General features: G+C 47.5%; 1 protein-coding gene across 2 annotated transcripts in view; it reads left to right on the top strand.

Moving 5' to 3' along the window:
* The window catches only part of ACOT7 (acyl-CoA thioesterase 7), a 133,651-nt gene that overhangs the window by 70,134 nt on the left and 43,505 nt on the right, over nucleotides 1-20,012 (top strand). For both annotated transcript variants that reach the window (XM_049877752.1, XM_049877753.1), the window contains exon 6: nucleotides 4,533-4,619. In XM_049877752.1, the coding sequence (XP_049733709.1) occupies nucleotides 4,533-4,619 (87 nt within the window). The remainder of the gene's footprint in view (nucleotides 1-4,532; nucleotides 4,620-20,012) is intronic.

Raw genomic sequence — 20,012 nt, 5'->3', positions numbered from 1 at the left:
TAAGGACACCAGTCACATAGGGTTAGGACCAACTCTAAGTCCATATGCCTCATATTAACTGATAATACCTTCAAGAATGACCCTATTTCCCAAAACAAGGTCACTTCACAGGTACGGCAGTTAGGACTTCAGCCTATCTTTTTGGGGAACACAATTGAGTCCATAACAGAGTAACTGTTTGGCCATTCAACAGTCCATTTCTAGGGCTGTCAGGTTTATGAAAATACTAGTCTTACCTCCAACGAGTTCAAGTGCCTGCTTCATCCCTGGCCTTTGGGTTTAAAATGTGGTTCACTTCAAACTCTGCCTACCCCCTGCTAATGCAGCTGTGGTCTTGGTAAGCCATCCCAGCCCCTGGTTCCTGGGATCTACCTTCCTGGGGTCAACTGGTGCAAGGTTTTCATTTGGGCAGCACATCACCTATTTATCAATTTATGTATTCATAATGGCTGGCACCCGCAGCTAAAACCTCCAGATCTCTGGCTTAGCCCTATACTCTGTAGATCCTTTTTACATAACCTCTTGGCTCACCTAAGAAACAGAACACACTGGAACTTAGGAGAGGCCCTTGAGGGTGTGCAAGGATCATGCTCCGTTCTTCTTAGGAAGCGCCTTCGCCCCGACTGTGAGCCAAACATGAGAACTAAGCAGACACGGCCCCTCCCCCCAGACCCTTGTGGAAGCACAGTTTACGCCAAGGAAGAAGGACTTGGGATATGTGTGTATGGGTGTTTTTTTTTTCCTCATGAGCATTTTGGTGCTTCATCAATCCAAGTTATAAGAACATTCAATGACTAGACATGCATAACTGATATTTTAAGAGATTACGGCAGAACAGTGGGGGCATCTCTCTGACTGGGGAGTTATAGTTTTTCCATACCACGTGCATTTGAATAAGTAATTCTTGGCATAACAAAGATTTTTGTATGCCATTTTCAATTTTGTTTGAAATTTTTGAGGATTCCTTTGTCACTGTCTACGTGTAAACGCCTTAGCTGATCAAAGCAGTTCTTGAGATTGGGCCAAATCTGAAGAGTTTTGGTTTCCATTTATGCTATGAAAGTTTGTTTTTTTGTTTTTCATTTATGATAGTGTTTTCGATGAAGGTTTATACAGCAGTTTAGGTTCTCATTCAACAATTTCTACACATATTGTTCGTTGACATTGGTTACGTTCTTTACAATGCGCGAACCTTCTCATTATTTCCGTTCTGGTTGTGCTGTTTCCATTCATCTAGTCTGAAAGTCATTTTCATGTCTTGTATGAGTGGGACACAAAGCAAGTGGAAGCAACGTAGTGTGCCTTTTGGTGTTCAGGGCCTTTTTGTTCCCTGCATGTCCACTTTTTCAGAGAGACAGGCCAATGAGGAGACTGTCCTTTGAGGTCATGGATGCTGTGGGCAAGGGCAGTGCCGTCCAGAGGCTGTGCTCCTGTGATGGTTGTGGCTGGTGGAGGGACTCAGTAAGTGTCCTTCATGGCCGCTCACGTTGTGCTTCTGCCACCCAGTCCCCCCAAGCTGGGTCCAGGGGTCCAGAGCCCCTGCTACTGACTGTCAGCACCACCCTGGGTGGGTGCCTGTCAACTTGCAGCAACTTTTAACTGCACCTCTCTTAGCACAACCAGGAGTTCAGAGGAACTGGCTTCGTCTCTGGTCTTTTCCACTTCAGGGTAAAATTGGGAACTAGGGCAAGTGAGAGGCTGGAGGAAGCCAGGAGGTCGGAGTCCTGGGTTTCTTCATGGCCCCACTTCTCCTCCTGAAGCTTCTTGTTGTTGTTAGCTGCAGTCGAGTCAACTTCCAACTCATCGCGACCCCATGCACAACAGAACAAAACGCTGCCCAGTCACACTCCATCCCCGTGATTGGTTGCAGACTGGACCGTTGTGATCCCCACAGGGTTTTCACTGGCTGGTTTTCGGAAGTAGATCACCAGGCCTTTCTTCCTAGTCTGTCTCAGTCTGGAAGCTCTGCCGAAACCTGTTCAGCATCGTAGCAACATGCAAGCCTCCGCTGACAGGTGGGTGGGGGCTGCTCATGAGTTGCATTGGCTGGGAATTGAACCTGGGTCTCCTGCATGGAAGGCGAGAATACTACCCCTGAACCACCACTTCCCTCCCTTTTGGAAGAAAGTCCTGGCAATCTACTTCTGAAAAATCAGCCATTGAAAGCACTGTGGAGCACGGTTCTGTTCTGACACACATGGGGTCACCAGGAGTCAGAATTGATTTGACAGCAACTGGTTCATAGCTTTCCTGGCTGTGCTAAATCATACTGAGACGCAAGGTTCGCCTGGGTAATCCTGGCTGAGTCTGGACATACCTGGGTCTTGGGAGGCCTGCATCAAAGCCATAGGCCATCACATTGGCTGCAGCCCAGGGGACATCTGGGAATCTCCCAGGAGCTTGAGTGCTGCCTGCATACCCACTCGCTCATCTCCTGGTTTTAAGATTGTGTCTTTGCACACCAGCTCCCTGAGAGCCCAGGTGTATAGAGCATTTGGCTGGCATCCAGAAGGGTGAGCTGGTGGTCATTTCCCCAGAATATGGCTCCTGGGGCAGGGGTTTCTCCACTTGACACTGACCATCAGCTCCCCACCCCACCACAGGCTGCTGCCTTCTCAGTGCCCTGGCACAGGGCCTGACAAAGCCCAGGGCGGGAACGAGGTCCCTTTCAGGGCAACCTTTGACAGTGAGGCCAGGAGAGGGGCAGGGTGGGCAGACCAGCCAGCCAGACCGAAATCCTGGTGGTCTGGGGCTGGCTGGGAGATACAAATAGGATCCCGCTTTTCCAAGATGGAGCCACCTGATGGCTTCCAGCTGCAGCCAAGGCCCCTTCTTGGTCGTTTAGCATCTCGAGATTCTCAAGTGCTGTTTGTTGAGCACCTTCTCTCCCAGGAGCCTCTCGTCGAGCACATGGCACTTCACCTCCCGAGTCTCATGTCACTAAACTGCAAGGCTCGAAAACAAACAGTGTCTCTGAGTTTGGAACTAAACATTTAAGGCTCCAGCTCCCCGAGTTCCAATTTTTCTGCTTTGTGACAATTACAGGCTCAGGACACAGTTTGTATCCCTTGGGAGGACCGCTGGACCAAAGCTTGGGGGTCACATTCACCCTGAGGAGGCCTCTCTTAGCATCAACCTCTGCTGCAGGGCCATCCTCCATCCCGCCAGCTTTTTGCTGCTCCAAAACACTCCTTTGTGCCTAGACATTCTGCCCAGGGTCATTCTGCCCTTTCTTCACCTTCAGTGTGTCCCTGTCAGTCAATCAGTCAGTCAGTGGCCCAGGGGGCTGGCTTGCTCAACAGTGGAGTTTTGTAAGGGCAAGAACAGGCTGCTGTCCTGAGCACCAGCAGTCCCAGGTGGGAAACAGACGAGACTCGTCCCTGACTAAAGGTGGGTCGACCAGCACCTGCTTGGGGGTGCCACCTCGGCTCTACCCACATCTGGTGAAACAAGTCAGTGTCAAGGTATAATTACCCGCCTTCAGGAGACAGAGTGGGCTCCCTGCCTTCCTTTCTTCCTTCCTTTTTCCCTTTCTGCCTTCCTACCTTCCTTCATTCCTTCCTCTCTTCCTTCCTTTCTCCCTTCCTGCCTTCCTACCTTCCTCCCTCCTTCCCTCCTTCCTTCCAAGTACAGCCTCTTATAGGAGTTTCAGCAGCGACACTGAGACTGACACTGTAGCAGTAAAGCAACATTGATGGGGGAAGGAAAGGAGGTGGCCTGATGTATGGGAAGGCCTGGACACCTCAGGGTGCAAGGCCTTTCTGGGCCTGATCACGAAATGAGGGTGGCAAGAGTCCCAGGGAAGGTCCAGAGAAGCTGAATCCATGGTGTCTCTACCAGCTTCTGAGTCTCCCCTCACCGACAGGGCAGCTTCAGATTTGCAGTTGATGCGGATGTAAGTGGCCAGTCTCCTCTTGTCTGAGTTCCCTAGCGCTGCTGTAACAGCAGCACCACAAGTGGGTGACTTTAAAGAGCATAAATTTATTTTCTTGCTGTTCTGGGGGTTAGAAGCCTGAATCAGGGTCTCAGGGTCTTGTCAGTAGCCTTGGGTGTTCTTTGGTTCCTCGGCGATCCTAACATGGCATCTGTCTTCCCCCAGGTGTGTATGTCTCTGTGCCTATGCTCCTCTTTATGTAACTCAGAAGTGATTAGGTTTAGGATCCACCCAACACTGTTATGATCTCAACTGATTGATTACATTACATTGCATTGTGGAAGGTAATTGCATTATTATTTTTTTTTTTACATTAGTTCACACCCACAGGTACAGAAGTTAGGATTTGAACACATATTTTGGGGGGACACAATTCAGTCCATAACACCTCTCCTGGAATTCTTTGCAAGAGAATGCTGTTGGTTCATCCTTCCCCCTCACAAGCCCGTGTTGAGAACACAGTTATCCTTAGAGGAATCATATCTCTGTTGACAATAGTTGAACGCCATCCATGACCAGGAAGTTTCAGCCTTGACCAGGTGTCTCCTATGGGGATCTACATATACCATGGCCTAATCTGCCTTCTTTGCCATTCCAGAGCCGAACACTGTCAGCTACAGCCAGTCCAGCTTGATCCACCTGGTGGGGCCTTCCGACTGTACCCTGCATGGCTTTGTGCACGGAGGTAAGACTTAAGTGGCTCCTGCTGTTCTCTTCTCCCTCACTGCTTTCTCGTTAGTTCCCTCAGGAGGCTGTGGGGCCGTCTGACCCAATTCAGGCGCTTGTGTTTAATGAAGTATAAATTTAAACTTTTAAGAGGTTGCATAATAAATCACCGAAATACTGTCGGCATCTGTTTTTAAAATTGGAAATGAAAGTCAGATGGATGAATATATTCTAATGGAGGGTCACACGCAACCCTTTGGCCGTATCTCGGTGAGATGTTTTGAGGCTGCCGGTGGGCCAGGGCAGGGCCTTGAGGGGAACGCTGACATGCCCAGGGAGTATTGTTTTGACCCACTCACAGGGAGTGGCTAATCACAAATGATGTTTGCGTTTATGTGTCCCTTTGGTCAGACCTCTCCTCAGTCAACACAGGACTTGCCGAGGGTTTGGAAACAGCTGGAACACAGGAGACATTAGAAGTTCCTGGTTCATGGAGAAACACTTTTTACCTTGATGGTGGGGTCATTATTTTTTGTGGTTCAGAACAAATACAGTAGCATATCAAACTTATAATTTTTGGATATTTTCATTTCAGATGAGACAAAAGTAACACAAACTTTAAAAAATAAGTCAACTTAAAGAAAAACATTAGGGAAAAAGCAGTTAAGTGGTCCAGGCAATGACAGGTTGTGAAGGTGTTGTGTAGATGATGGGGTCCCGCTGCTCTGAGGGTACTAGGCTACTTATCATTCTCCAGGGGTGATGGGCACTTTCTCAATGCCATTCATTTGCATTCTCATTTCCAGTTGTGTGGAATACCAAGTTGTGCTTTCTTCTCTACTCAGAAAACTCCTATGCATTCTGTAAAACCCAGCCCACGTGGCACTATGATATTTTTACTCAGATAACACGTGCCGTCTACATTTGTTTGCCAACCTTGACCTCCCGCTGTGAGGCATTTTTATAAGTGCCACTATGCCAGTTTTTTTTTTTTTTAAATGTTGCTTTTTATATAAAAAAATCAGCATAGCATGCTTACGAAAATACATCGACGGGGGGAGGGCTCGGTTGGCAAACAAACGTAGAAAGCAAGCGTTTTTTTTTTTTAAACTAATCCCTTTTTGTGTTTTTTGTTTTGTTTTTCTCAATTTCATGATTATTTTCCTCCTTTCAACTGAATGCTGGCTGCACTGCCCCTAAATCTGATTAACTTGGGTCCCACCTAGGGAAAGCTTTACTTGATAACAAGGAGGGCTTCTGGGCCCACTGATATTCCCAAGTGTCTTTCTACCCTGAGGACAGTATGGCCCATGCTGCTGTAGCCTTGTAAGCTTTCCCCGTTTCCCTTTCCGCACCACTCCCTCACCTCCTTCCTGGGAAGAGGGGGGCGGCCCCCTCTTCCAAGCGCCCAGCCACCAGGTATGTGGCTTCTAGAATTGCTGAAAATTGTCTTTCAGCATCGCAGAGCTCCATTTGACCTGCAGTTGGTGAAAGTTCAATGCTAGGATTTTTGTTTATTTTGTCTGCATGGTAGAAAATTTTCGCTGGATATGGCATTTCCATCATCACTGTGTCCTTGGTGGGAAGTCCACATTCCCAAGTCCAGTCTTCTTTCTTCAAGTGCTGAAAGGCATCTGTGAAGGGCAAGGCATGAGGGAGGTGTTTGAAAATTCCCTTAGGCATCAGTAGCAGGTTTGTATTGTCTATTTACGGAGTCCGAGCTGCTCTCTGATATAGGCACATTTTCTATGTGTGCTGAAGAGGTGTTTACAGTGGCTTTACAATATTTCACACCTACTTTAGTAGTGGTTTTGTGCCCATAATTTATGAAAACATGGCTAATAATTTTATCAAAACTAATTGCCCCTCATAGTGCTTCATAACTCACAGGGAGAAATGAATAAAATAAACACTATGTTGAAAACAGCTAAGGACTGTTATTTTATTGTGTTTTCCTACTGTCAACAAGAATGGTATCTAAAATAATTTGAATCAGAGTCTTCACCAAACTGTAATTCAGTAGATGCCAATCACAGAGGAAAATGGTGAACTGAAATGAATGTTGATTTGGCCTTTATTCAGTCCTTCTATTTTACTTCCCTTCCCCACCCAATTTTCTGTGCATTTCACACATTGCATAGCCTTGATCTAGAGAACCACCTCCTATTCCACCACTTTTTTTTTTTTTTTTTGGTAATGATAAACTCCTCAAAGATGTATTGGAAAGTCAACCATTCCAGGTTGGAAATCACAGGTAGAATCCAGGGGCTCCCATCAGAGCTGGCTTATTTCTCCTTTGTTGAGTGCATGGACAGAATTGCCATAACTGGGGAATAGAAAAGATCTGGGGATGAACCCCAGGATGCAGAGGGCTCTCATTTTAACGTGGCAGAATGGAGGACAGGCGGTAGCTCTGTAGTTCCAAATTTAAGAGCAGGCCCCAAAGCTGAAAATAAGGTCAGACCTGGGGAAGCCTTAGCCTGGCTCTTGGCTTCTGCCTCGCCTGAGTCCCACGTGAATCATTCCTCCAGAGCCCACTCTTTTTCTTTTTATAATTATTTTATTTTTGTTGTTGAAAATATACATAGCAGAACATACACCAATTCAACAATTTCTACTGTACAATTCAGTTGAATTTTAACTGTCTTGAAATATACAACTCTAATAATTTGGCAAAATTTGGGGTTTTGGTTCTGTCTGTTCATTTGATTCATCATCTTAAAGGCCTTGCCATGTCCTTTCTGTTGGTCACCTGAAAGTATTCTTTGTCTGCTCCAGTTTCTTTTCATCTTGGGACTCTTTCTGGCAGAGAACACGTGGCTCTTCTTTCACTGTTCCCCTGTGGGCGCCACAGCCTGAGAGCAGGAATGGCTGCCCATGCCCAGCTAAGCAGTGAATAGGAAGCGTGTGCTCTCCAAATCTGAGGCTGTTATGGGCAGACCCTGGGTGAGGGGGGCTTCTTGGGAGTAAGGCCAAGGCCTCAGCTAGGGCAGACCCCAGAAGAGTCTTCAACGTGAATTCATCACATCTGAACTTTCAGAAGCCTTGGATTTTTCTTTGACATTTTATTTTTTATTTTAAAATAAGCTCTTTTAAATCAAAATATTGTGTGGAAATGGTCCAAAATGGCTTTTGACAAAACTCAGCTAATTCTTATCCTCTCTTCACTGCCACATCCCACTTATCAGAGGGAACCACTTTCAATAACTTTAGCTGCTGCTTCTGGTATGTGATTTGATATTCCTAAATGGTAGGCTCATACTGCCGTCTCCTGATTCGTCAATTTTAGACACATAAATACCATTCACTGCTGAGCCAAGTAGAGTACTATAATTACATTTCTTGTGTAACTTTGTTACTACAGAAGGTAAATATTGCCTAATTTCCCATTTGTTTTGAATATCCAACTAAGTATCTCCATACCCTCCGACAGTTCAATAAAATGCTTCTTGATACAGTTTTAGCTTCCTGATAATTTTTCAGTACCATTTTTCCCTGGAGATACCTACTTTCCATGCTCCTTCTCCAAAATGAACTACTACTTGCTCCCAGTGCCTGCTCTAAACTCCTGTCCTGGGTTGGGTGTCTTATATCATGGATCTTTGATTTTTCTCTTTGCTAACATTGATGGAATACACCCTCCAGTGACTCCTCACCAAAAACAAACAGTTGTCACATTAACTCAGACTCATGACGACCTCATGTGTGTCAGAGTAGAACTGTGCTCTACAGGGTTTTCAGTGGCTGATTTTTCGGAAGAACGCCAGGCCTTCCTTTCAAGGCGCCCCTGGGAGGAATCGAACCTCCAAATTTGGTTAACAATCAAGCATGTAGAACATTTACACCACCCAGGGACTCCACTTCCTATGAACCAAAAAAAAACCCAAACCCATTGCCATCAAATCGATTCTGACTCGTGACAACCCTATGTGTTACAGAGTAGAAACTTCTGCATAGGGTTTTCTTGGCTGTAATATTTATGGAGGTCCCTGGGTAGCACAAACCATTTACACTCAAGACTTGGGTTCAATTCCCTGACAGGGAAGACCTTAGATTTTTTTGAGCCCTGATGGCGTAGTGCTTAAGAGCTCTGGCTGCAAACCAAAAGATCAGTAGGTTGAATCCACCAGCCATTACCCAGAAACTATATAGGGCAATTCTACTCTATTTTATAAGGATGCTGAGTCAGAATCAACTTAACAGCAGTGGGTACTAACCTAAAGGTAGGTGGTTTGAACCCACCCAGCAGCACTGCGGAAGTAAGGCCTAGTGATATCTGCTTCTGTAAAGATTACAGCTAAGAAAACCCAGCGGAACAGTTCCACTCTATAACACGTGGGGTTCCCATGAGTCAGGATGAACTCCATGGCAGTGGGTATGGTTTTTGGAATCTTTATGGAAGCAGATCCCAAGGCCTTTCTTCCGTGGTGCCACTGGGTGGGCTCAAACCACCAACCCCCAGGGGCCTCCACTTCCTGTGAAAGGTGTTATATTAACAAAGATGATGGTTCGGCTGCATAGCAGAGACCCAAAACAGCAGTGGCTTCCACAAGAAAGACAATTATTTTTTCTTATGCAACAACACGGCCGTAAGAGGCCCAGGGCTGATATGGCATCTCCGTGGTGTGGGAGACCCAGGCTCCTTTTGCCATGTTGCTTTGGCATCCTGGGGCTGTTCTCTTTGTGTGGCACACGATGGCTCATGATAACATTGGTGTTCCACTAAAGGAGGCAGTGCAGGGCATGCTGGGAAACTGATGAGAACCTCTTGTGCTCTCATTCCATTGGCTAGAATGTAGTCACGTGACTGTGGCTGCTGGTGAGGTCTAGGTAGGCAGACTGGTGTCGATTAGAAGTGAGAATTAGTATAGAAGAAAGGGAGGATAGAGTGTGGGGACATTTTCTGCAATGGAACACAGGAGGTAATTTATGTCAGTGGTTAAGAGCTACATCAAGCTGCTAACCAAAAGGTTGGCAGTTCGGATCCACCAGCCTTTCTTTGGAAACCCTATGGGGCAGTTCTGCTCTGTCCTACAGGGTTGCTATGAGTTGGAACCAACTCAGTGGCAACTGGTTTGGTTGTTCATTTGTTTGTTTGCATATATATCTGAAAACATCTCTTGGCTGGGTAGGGGATGCTTTGTTGTTGTTAGTTGTGTTAAAACAAAAATCATATTAAGCCAATGATGTTGCTGGGTGGGAACCCCAGGTTCTGCTTGACACAAGTCATAACAGCCAATAAACAAGAGGCCAAGGTGGGAGAGCAGAAAGACGCCTTTATTCCATTGCACAAGGACAGGAGACAGTCGGGGCTGCTGCCTCTAAGGCTGCTTACAGGCAGCTTGGGGAGGCAAGCTTTTGCAGAGAGCGGACAAGAAAATGCAAATTTATCATGAATATTCAGGATCGACCTTCATACAGGCACCCAGAGCTTGGGGATGACTAGGCATTTCTTTAGACAAGGGTTTGATTCTCCAGGATGGAGGAAAAGGTCTATTTTCCTTCATTAGCATGTTAAGTCTTTACCCAAAGGTGGGATGCTTATATGTATTTTTCACTTAATGAGCTGATAGGTCACTTAAAGTGCAAAGATGGTGTTGAAAACCTAAAACCGGTTGAGGCCAGCTATGCTATGGCCCAGCCTATGGTTATCTTATCAAGGACAATTGAAGAAGAATGTGTGGCCTATTCTGCTGGGTATAGGAGGATAAGCTAGAGCAGGTTATTCAAAGAAGGGTTGGGCTATGAGGCTGCTTGCCTCAAAAATAGAAATTGATTGAAGTTTATTGAATATACAATCTGCAAATCTGGGTAACCTGTAGACTAGGGAGTCAAAAATGTTCCAAAGAGTCTTATACCCCATCTTCTCAACATTGCCATGGAAGCAGGGTGAGAACAGTTTTACATAACAAAAGTTTACCCTCAAACACAGCTTCCACTTGACCCTGGAGTTTCTGTTTCCTGAAACTGCCTGAATTCTTCAAAAGAGCATAATGCCCAAGCAAATGGTCTTTACTAGTCAGCAAGACTATTGTTAGATATAAAGGTGACTTTTAGGAGACCAGTAGGCTCAAGGTTCAAAAGATCACCTCAGGGCAATGACCTGGGCGGGCTACCCCAACTCTGTGGACCCCAGAAATCTGGATTCCAGGAGAATTAAAACTATTTCTCAGTTGCTGTTGAGTCTGCTTCGACTCATGGCAACATTATGCATAATAAAACAAAATGTTGCCCAGGATTGCAGTGGGACTCTAGGACTTAGAAGGCATTGCTCCATCATCTCATAGCTCCAGGGCTTCCATTGAGAAATCCAAATCCCTCTACTTCCTGGCCCCAACCTCTGCCTGTCGCACTAACCTGATCTTCACTCCTCATTCCAGCCCACCCTGGTTTTCCAGACCATCAGCATTTTGTATTCCTTAATGTGCATTTCTGAATAACAAAGCCTGAGGCTTATACTTTCTCAGAGTTTCTTGCTTTGGACTTGACTTCTTTTTCTCTCCATGCTGCCACTTAATGCTGCTTAATGCTGTGTTTTAACAAGCCCTACAGGCGATTCTGATGTAGGCTAAAGAACCACTCCCCTAGACTGCTGGGCCCCAAACTCAGAGTTTCTGATTCAGTAGGCCTGGGAGGAGCCCTAAAATTTTCGTTTCTACCTAGATTCCAAACGAAGCTGACTGGTTTCTTAGAGAGCCCCTGTTCCAGAGAACAGTTCCTACTGTATCTGCTTCAGATCTTCCTGACCGTTTCCAGCTCTGGCCCGCCTTGGAGTTCCTGGGTGGTGCAAATGGTGACCACAGCCAACTAAAGTTTGTGGGTTTGAGTCCACCCAGAGGCACCTCAAAAAAAGATCTTGTGATCTAGTTCTGAAAAACCAGCCATTGAAAACCTGGTAGAGCAGAGTTCTACTCTCATTCACGTGGAAATTGGAGTCGACTGGATGGCAACTGGTTGATCAGGCCCATCCCTTCCAGGTGCTGTCTTGTCATGTGATCTCACCTCTTATGTTATTAAGGAATTTGAGGCCCCTCCATGGTCAGCTTTCTGAGGTCTCCCGCTCCATCTCAAGGTTCCTTCTTCTGCTGCTGTCTCTACTAAGGAAGAAATTGTTCTCCTTTTTCACAGGGTTGGCCTCTTCTTATGGGCTTTTGCCCCTCTTCTCGCCTACTTCCAGGTTCTTGTCCCATTGGCCAGCTTATCCCACATATGGAGTTAACATTTTTCTCCTCTGCCTGATGGAAGAGTCCATAGGTGGTACAAACGTCAAAAATGTTTACCTGGTTGGAGACTTGAGTCCACCCAGAGGTGCCTTGGAAGAAAGGCCTGGCAGCCTACTTCTGAAAACAACAGCCATTGTGTTACCAATTGCCAATCTGACACAAAGGGTCCTTGTCTTTTCCCGAGTAAGAATACACACAAAAGACAAACTTTATCTTCAGCAAGCTTTATTTTGTTTGAGCCAAGCAAAAGGAGTCAGGGGGGATCTAAGCCTCTCCAAAAAACTGACTCGAAAAGGGAAGCAAAGCTAGGGCTTATATGAGTTTAGTGGAGACAATAGAGTAATGAATATTTAGTGGGCTTCTTTCAAGGGGCGGGTACTTATCAGAATGGCAGCATATGTTAATTAGCTTGAGCACACATCTGGAATCTAAGATGGAACCTGCTGATACTCAGGATGGAGTCTTCTTGACAGCCCTTGGCATCACTTATTATGGGATATAGCACACGCGCACTTGATCTTCAGCACTACATTGCCATCTTTGGAGGGCTAAGGAAGGTCAAACTGCAGTCATGCTCTGCTCCCCTGCACATACGAAGCCTACAAAGGAGGAGGGGACTAGAAAGACACTAAGAAGGAGATAGTAATTCACAGGCTGCCCCAATCCTATCTCATGTTGACAGGGTGGGTTCCTGTTTACTCAACTTCTAGATGGTAATCTTTTTAAAAGCTCTTTGTTCTATCAGCACAGATCATCCTATCTGTCTCACGATAGGATGTGGTTCCTGTTTACCTAACTTCTAGATGATAACCTTTTTAAAGCTCTTTTGTTCAGCCACAGCACAGTTAACCCTATCTGTCTCAACTGGAGCACAGTTCTACTCTGACACACACAGGGTCTACGGGTGAGAATTGACTTGTCGAGTGGGAATTGACTTGTCGGCAACTGTTTTTTTCCGCCTGATACAAGTTAAGGTCCTTGTGTTGGTGCTTGTATTTTCCCAAGAGGTTGTAGACCCCTCGTCTCAACCCTGCCAACACACTAGGATCGCCAGATGTCCAGGATGACCCCAGACCGCTTGAATCGGAGTCTGGTGGGGGGGCCCAGGCACCGGTAATGTTTAAATCTCCTAAGTGATTATGATGGACAGCCAGGGTTAAGAACCACAGCTCTAAGTGTTTGACCTTGGGAAGGAGGAAGCTGTTGAGAAACAGTGAACTTTGCTTAAGCCTGGTGACCAGAGTGGATTTCTCTCCTTCTCAAAATAGTTCCCATTCTAAAATCTTTCTTGTTTTCCTCCCAGGTATCCTTAAGCAAGCAGCATATAGTTAGTGCTAACTAAACAAAGAAGAAGAACCTCGTTTGTATAGTTACTCTTTGTTATCCTCTTTTAATTGCACTGTGAAAGGTGCTAAGAACTGGGAGAGGAGGGAGCTTAGGAACCTGCAGTCACAGGATGACTCTCAGGGGCAGGCCAGGTCTGTTCTGGATGGGCAGCCCATGACCACCTTTGTCGAAGACCTGGTGTCTTGGATTGAATTATGCTCCCCACCCCCCCGACAAATGTGTGTATCAACTTGGTTAGGCCATGATTTCCAGTATTCTGTGGTTGTCTGCCATTCTGTGATTGTAATTGTATGTTAAAGAGGATTACCAGGTCACATCCCTGATCCAATGTAAAGGGAGTTTCCCTGGGGTGTGGCCTGCACCACCTTTTATCTCTTAAGAAATGAAAGGGAAGCAAGCAGAAAGTTGGGGACCTCATAACACCAAGAAAGAAACACCGGGAGCAGAGCACATCCTTTAGACCCGGGGTTCCTGTGCAGAGAAGCTCCTAGGCCAGGAGAAGATTGACTAGAAAGACCTTCCTCCAGAGCCGACAGAGAAAGAAAGCCTTTCTCTGGAGCTGATACCCTGAATTTGAACTTTTAGCCTACTTTACTATGAAAACAATCTTCTTTCTTAAAGCCATCTACTTGTGGTATTTCTGTTATAGCAGCTCTAGATAACTAAAACACCTGGGCCTAGCTGGCCCCCCGACACAGTATATACCTTTGGGGGGGTCTCAATCGAGTCTCTCTTCTTTTCAGTCTAGAAATCGTCCTAGATGAGCCCTCAGTGGGCCTGGCCATTAGAGGTGCCAGGTCACCAGCAGGAAAGGACCTGAGTTGGGCCCTCATCTTGAGGCGCAACCCGAGTTATTCTGGTTGGCTTCTCTGGGTTTGGTACCAGGTCTTTAGAGCGTGAGAGGAATGGAAGCTGGAGGGGGGGGGTCCTCTGTTTTAGAAAAGAACCTCAATGTCATTGATCATAATTGGTCCTGAGTAAAAACTAGCTCTGCTTGGAGATGGATATTAAGGCATAACATCCTTATGGGAAGTGGCCTTGCTCCACTCGTATAGCACCTGGAGGCATTGGGTGGGGGAGCATGGCAGTCATTTGGGGACTAAAACAGAGTTCTCTAAACTTGTCTAACCCTTAAAAAATCATCTTGGGCGCTTGTTAAAAATACAGAGTCCTGGGCCCTTCTTCTGCAGGGTCTGATGCAGCAGGCCTGGAGTGGGGCCTGGGGATCTGTATTTTTAATAATGAGTGCCCTGGGTGGTTGGTGATTCAGCGCCTCGGAAACTCAGGGCTAGAGTGTGGTTTTGTCAAATCCAGCGACCCTATCCTCACCCCTCATTTCCCTCCACCTCTCAAGAGCACGAGACACCATGCATGCCACCTTTGAAATCCCCCCTGTCTGGTTTCACAACACCACACCCTCCAAATCCATGGATACCACACTGTGGTGGGCATCTGAGTAGCTCCCCTGACCCTTAGAAGCCAGTGGAACCCAGGCATTTGTATTTTGATGTTCTTCCCAGGTGATTCTGCCCCATACCAAGGGTGAGGACCTCTGGGCAAGCCCCTGAATCTCTGACCACTCCTCTTTCACCTGTGCACCGCCCCCCCCCCCCCCCCCAGTATAACTCTTCCCCCAAGGTCTGCCCTTGGCCTTGTTCTCTTCCCTCACGGTGTCTTCTTTCCCCGTGAGCTCACCAAGCCCCCACAGCCCACATTACCTCCATGTGGCAATTGACAGATCTTTCATACCCAGCTCAAGTGTCTCCCCCCAGTGCTGTCAGGCAACCATGGACACCTTCACTGGGATGATGGCCCTTGGGCCTAATCTTTTCTCTTTATGTCCTCATTTTTCTCTTAACTTCTGAAGCTGTTGTGTGAACAGCATCTCCTGGAATTGTGCCCTGCCACAGCCCTAACTTTTCTTTCCTGTAAGGGAGTCCTGGGTTGGGGGGAGATTAAATGCGAGAGTACCAGGAAAGTGCTTAGCATGGTTCCTGGCATGTAGGAAATACTTAATAAACGTTAGTTATTTTTATAACGGGTATTTCATTACCCTTATTAGTTTTATTAAGGAGCCCTGATGGCACAATGTTTAAGCACTTGGCTGCTAACCAAAAGATTGGCAGTTCAGACCCTTCAGCATCTCTGCAGGAGAAAGACCTGGTGATCTGCTCCCGTAAAGATTACAGCCAAGAAAACCCTAAGGGGCAGTTCTATTCTCTCCTATAAGGTCACGATTAGTCAGAATCAACTCCACAGCACCTAACAGCAACAACATTAGTTTTATGACCGACACAGAGAGAAAGAATGTTCTAGTCCACAAAGAATGCATACATTTTTTTTTATCCAGTGGAGCATTTATAAAATATGATCATTTACTCAACCACAAAGAAAATTTTAATTTTAAATTCCCCAAAGTGGGACCATTAAACCCTAATTACCTATAACAAGCACTTAACCACTTAGAAATTAAGAAATGCTCATTTCTAAATAACTCCTGATCAAAGAGAAAGTAAACTCTCTGGACTTAAAAATGTTCTAGAAAATAATGAAAAGGAGAACACTTTCTGTCAAAACCAGGAGGGAGTGGCTAAAGACGTTCTCAGAGGCAAAGTGTGTAACTTTAAGCTTGTGTTACTTAAAAAGAAAGATTTTAAATGCCTAAGTGTTGGACCTGGGGAAAGAATAACAAGATCAACCACAGAGGGGAGGAGGAGGGAAGCCTGGTTTGCATCCCTGTCTTGGACTCTAGGTCCCCCACTCTTCCCACATCTTCCCATTGTCCCCTACCCTGCCCCCCAGGTACGAATCCTCTCAATCCTACCAGCCATGGAGAATTTGGAGCCATGAGAGCCCTGGTGGCACAGCGGTTAAGAGTTCGGCTGCTATCCAACAGGTCAGCAGTTCGAATCCACCAGCCACTCCTTGGAAATACTATGGGACAGTTCTACTCTCTCCTATAGGGTCACTATGCGTCTGAATCAACCTGACAGTAATTGTTTTTTTTAGTGCCCTTTCTACCCTTCCCAGCCCTCCCCCAGTTGCTGAGTCCTGGGGTGCTCTTCCTCTTGTTCCTTTTGCCCTCTGCTGCTTGTCTCCACTCGACTTCTGCGAGGCTGGCCTTCCCACCTCTGAGGTCTCCCCACCCTGTCTGCCCCAGATGGCAGGCCAAGTCTTTGCAAAGCACAGCTCTGCCCACGGCACCAGCTGTTCTTGAGCTATGGCCTTCCTGCTGACCCCAAGGTACAGCCCATCCCACAGGCCAGGTCCCTTTACTCATCTGAGACTTTGTTTCCTAAACATGCCTCCACTTTTCTGCCTTTTGTTTCCACCCTGCCCATTTCTGCCCAGGCCCACTCAGTACCGCCCTGGAACCTTCTCGAGCCTCTGCCTCCCCAGGGGAAATGGCCTCTCCTCTTCCCTTCATGGGCCCACAGCACACTTATTTGTCCCTCTGGTACACATTCCTGTCTCTTATGATAAAACCAAGATCAAGCTCATTACTGTCAAATCCATTCCGACTCATGGTGACCCCATGTGTTACAGAGTAGAACTGTTCTATAGGGTTTTCTTGGCTATAATGTTTATGGAAGGAGCCCTGGTGGTGCAGCAGTTAAACGCTCAACTGCTAATGGAAAGGTTGGTGAGGTTCATCCAGCAACTACGCAAGAGAAAGACCTGGTGATCTGCTTCCGTATTACAGCCAAAAAAACCCTACAGGGCAGTTCTACTCTGTCACCTGGGGTCATAGTGAGTCGAAACTGATAGCACCTGCAAAGTGCAAGTAATGTTGTCAGACCTTGTCTTAACTTCAGGGGGGAGATGAGAATCAGGCTTAGCAGCCCAAAGCTGATTCCTCTGAGGTAGAGCTCAGACATACCTACACTCTATTTACAGCCTCTCCCCCTCTCTCTTGGTGCAGCCAGGCCTCCCACAGCACTCTTTACTTCTCTGCTGGGTTCGGTAATTTGTTGCAATGGCCACACAGAACTCATAGACCATACTCACAATTATAGGGTTTATTAGGGAAGTAACAGTTTACGATTCAGGATCAGGGTCAACATGGGAGTAACGGGAACAACTCAGGATACAGTTCTTAGATCAGGACAGCTTCTTCTTGGCTGTGTCTGCAGGCAGGCCTAGCTCTCGGCCTCTCCTATGGCCTACTGCCACCAGGGCCTGCTTGGAGCTGGCCTCTGCCTTGCTCAGGCAACTGTTAACAGCCCTTTAGCTCTGCAAGTAAATGCCCGTAGGTACCCCACTCTGCCAGGAAGCCTACGCCTGAAGGTGCTCAGCTTTTGCTCTGTGGGTCTATCAGCCCATTGCACCCGGCTGCTAGTCCTGTGCTGCTGCTGTCTCATGCTGCTGCCATCTCTTGCTTCCTCCAGTTTTACAGTTCTCACTCTGACTACTAAGTCTAGAAGGTTCTCAGCACAGGGACCCCAGGTCTAGAGAATGAGCTCCGCTCCTGGATCTTCCTGATAGTAGTGAGGTTCTCCCTCAAACTGTGGTGTTGGTTCTTTTTAAGCAGAATGGCAAAAATGACCAATCCACTCGATGGGCCATAGGCACCTTATTTGTGTAGTTCCAGCCATTTTGTGGGAGTTACAAGACCATGCCCAGATAGGCCATATAAAAAGAGAAATCCATTGCCCTGCAGCCACCAACAATAACAACAAATCTTTCTGGGCGCAGATTGCCATGCCTTTCTTCTGCAGCACCACTGGGTGGGTTCGAATCACCAGCCTTTAGTTAGATGAGTGCACACCATTTGTGTCATCCAGGTCCTTCTTTTAGGATGTTATTTAGATTCTCAGGTTCGGCGAAGCCTTCCTTTCCTGGAGATCGCTGACCTGTCTTGTCCTTGTTTGACTCCCACAATGCTTTGCACAACAGTACCTTGTCAACAGAAGGAACTTGATCAGCGTCCACAGAATCAGTGTCCACGGAAAGGCATCATGTGGAAAGAGGGTTTGGTTTGGTGCTGCCAGGGGGCTGTGTCCTGAGGTGCTGGCATCTTCCTTGATGGGGCATGTGGCTCCGACGTCTGAGTCTGTGGTCTCTGCATCAGGTTATCAGCTGGGTGGCACTCCCACTTGTGCTGCACAGGGCCTGCTGTGGCCCCGCTCCTGGACCTCCCTGTTCAGGGGACACAGTCAGGCTGCCCAGCACCATTGCTGGCACTTGGTTTGCCAGATGTGTGTATGAGATTCTCACAAAGCCCCCGAACTGCAGTTGACCCAGCTTCTGTATAGGGTTGCTATGAGTCGGAATCAACTCGACGGCAGTGGGTTTCTTTGGGAGGGGTTTCTGTCCCCGAGTGCAGGGACCTGGTCTGCTGTGATCACAGCTGCAAGCCCAACCCAGGTCTTGGGCCTCTCACCTCCCAGTGCTCAGTGGGTGTTGGGAGTAAATGGACATACGACAGGGTGGCCGCAGTTGTTGACCATCTGTTATTTTGGCAAATACATAACCAGGAGGCAGATGTGTGTATCCTGGGCTATCGTGTACACACAAATGAGTTAGAACAGGGCCTGGTGCAGAGTGGGCATCAGCATGCTGAATGAATGAACTGAAAAGAAGAAGGTGGCCTTGAGACACCTGCCAGGGCCTTGGCCCCAGAGCCATAATGGGCATGGCTGTGCTGCCAGCCACACCCACAGAAGTCCCGGGTACTGTACGTGCAAAGCCAAGCACTCCTGCAGTGAGTGCATGGAAGTCACTCCCCACCTCAGCCAGCACCACTGAGTGCCTCCTGGTGCTGAGACCTGTGCCCAGCCCAGGCCCTGCCCGACAGGTCACCCACACAAATGCCCAGCAGCCAAGGGGACAAGCACTGCTGACCGGGGTCCAAGACCGAGGAAGAAGCAGGGGAGAAACGCAGGTGGAGAGCCCGGTATGGGGAGGGGACAGTGGGCGCAGTGGTGGAGAGAGCAGTGCAGGCACAGGATGGGGGGTCTTGTTCACTTGTCTTCTCTGGGTGGTGGGGTAACTATTTTGCACTTACAGGAGGAGTTGACTTTAACCGCAAAACAGGGACTGAGGCACAAGTGCCTTTTCCAATGCTGTGGCCTCGCTTGACTCGAGCCGCCACTGTGTGGGACACAGCACCTGAGCCCTTGGTGGGGTGAGGGGTGGGGAGAAGAGACAAGTAGGCACAAGGCATCCCTTCCTTTGAGGAACGTCTGGCCCAGTGGGGTCAGGAGGTGAGTATGCAACGCTGGTGCAGGGCACGGATTTCCTCATTATGAAGCGAGCTTTGCATTAGGCGATATCTAAGCTCCTTCCATTTCTCACTTCTGAAGAATCTGTTTTGGAAAACTTCATTCCCGGCAGCTAGCACTCCTAAGAGCAGCTCCATGTCTGTCCAGGCAGCCCAGGGCTGGAGGGGGGGGAGGTGCGGGGGCGGGAACTGGGAAGTGCTGAAAATGCTGTGACCACTGAAATGCTATGGACTGGCTGAGAGCTTGGCTCCTTTTGCCTCTCCTCGCTGGGGACTCGTGCACATTCAGTCAGGGAACACTGTCTAGGACCTGATCCCAGCACTGGTTTTTCACACCCACACTGGGTCCTCCTCTCAGCAGCGCTGTCCAGCTGGGTCTCTGTGTGTCAGCATGTCCTCCCTCTTGGACCATGTGGCACAGAACCAGTTCCAGGAATGCAAAACATTTTGCATGAGATACCCCAGCAGCCGTACAGCAGAAGAATGTCTGTCCCTGCAAAGGTATGGGGCCATTTTTGGGTATACCATATTTATTAGTTTTTGCTTCCTATGTAGCACTCTGTCCATCCCACATGGCAGATATTCCCTAGTAGTAGTTTTTCTGCTTATCCTGATGAAT

Source organism: Elephas maximus, chromosome 3, assembly GCF_024166365.1.
Source record: "Elephas maximus indicus isolate mEleMax1 chromosome 3, mEleMax1 primary haplotype, whole genome shotgun sequence".
NCBI lineage: Eukaryota > Metazoa > Chordata > Mammalia > Proboscidea > Elephantidae > Elephas > Elephas maximus.
Note: the sequence above shows the minus strand (reverse complement) of the source record. Positions and strands in the feature narration are given on the sequence as shown.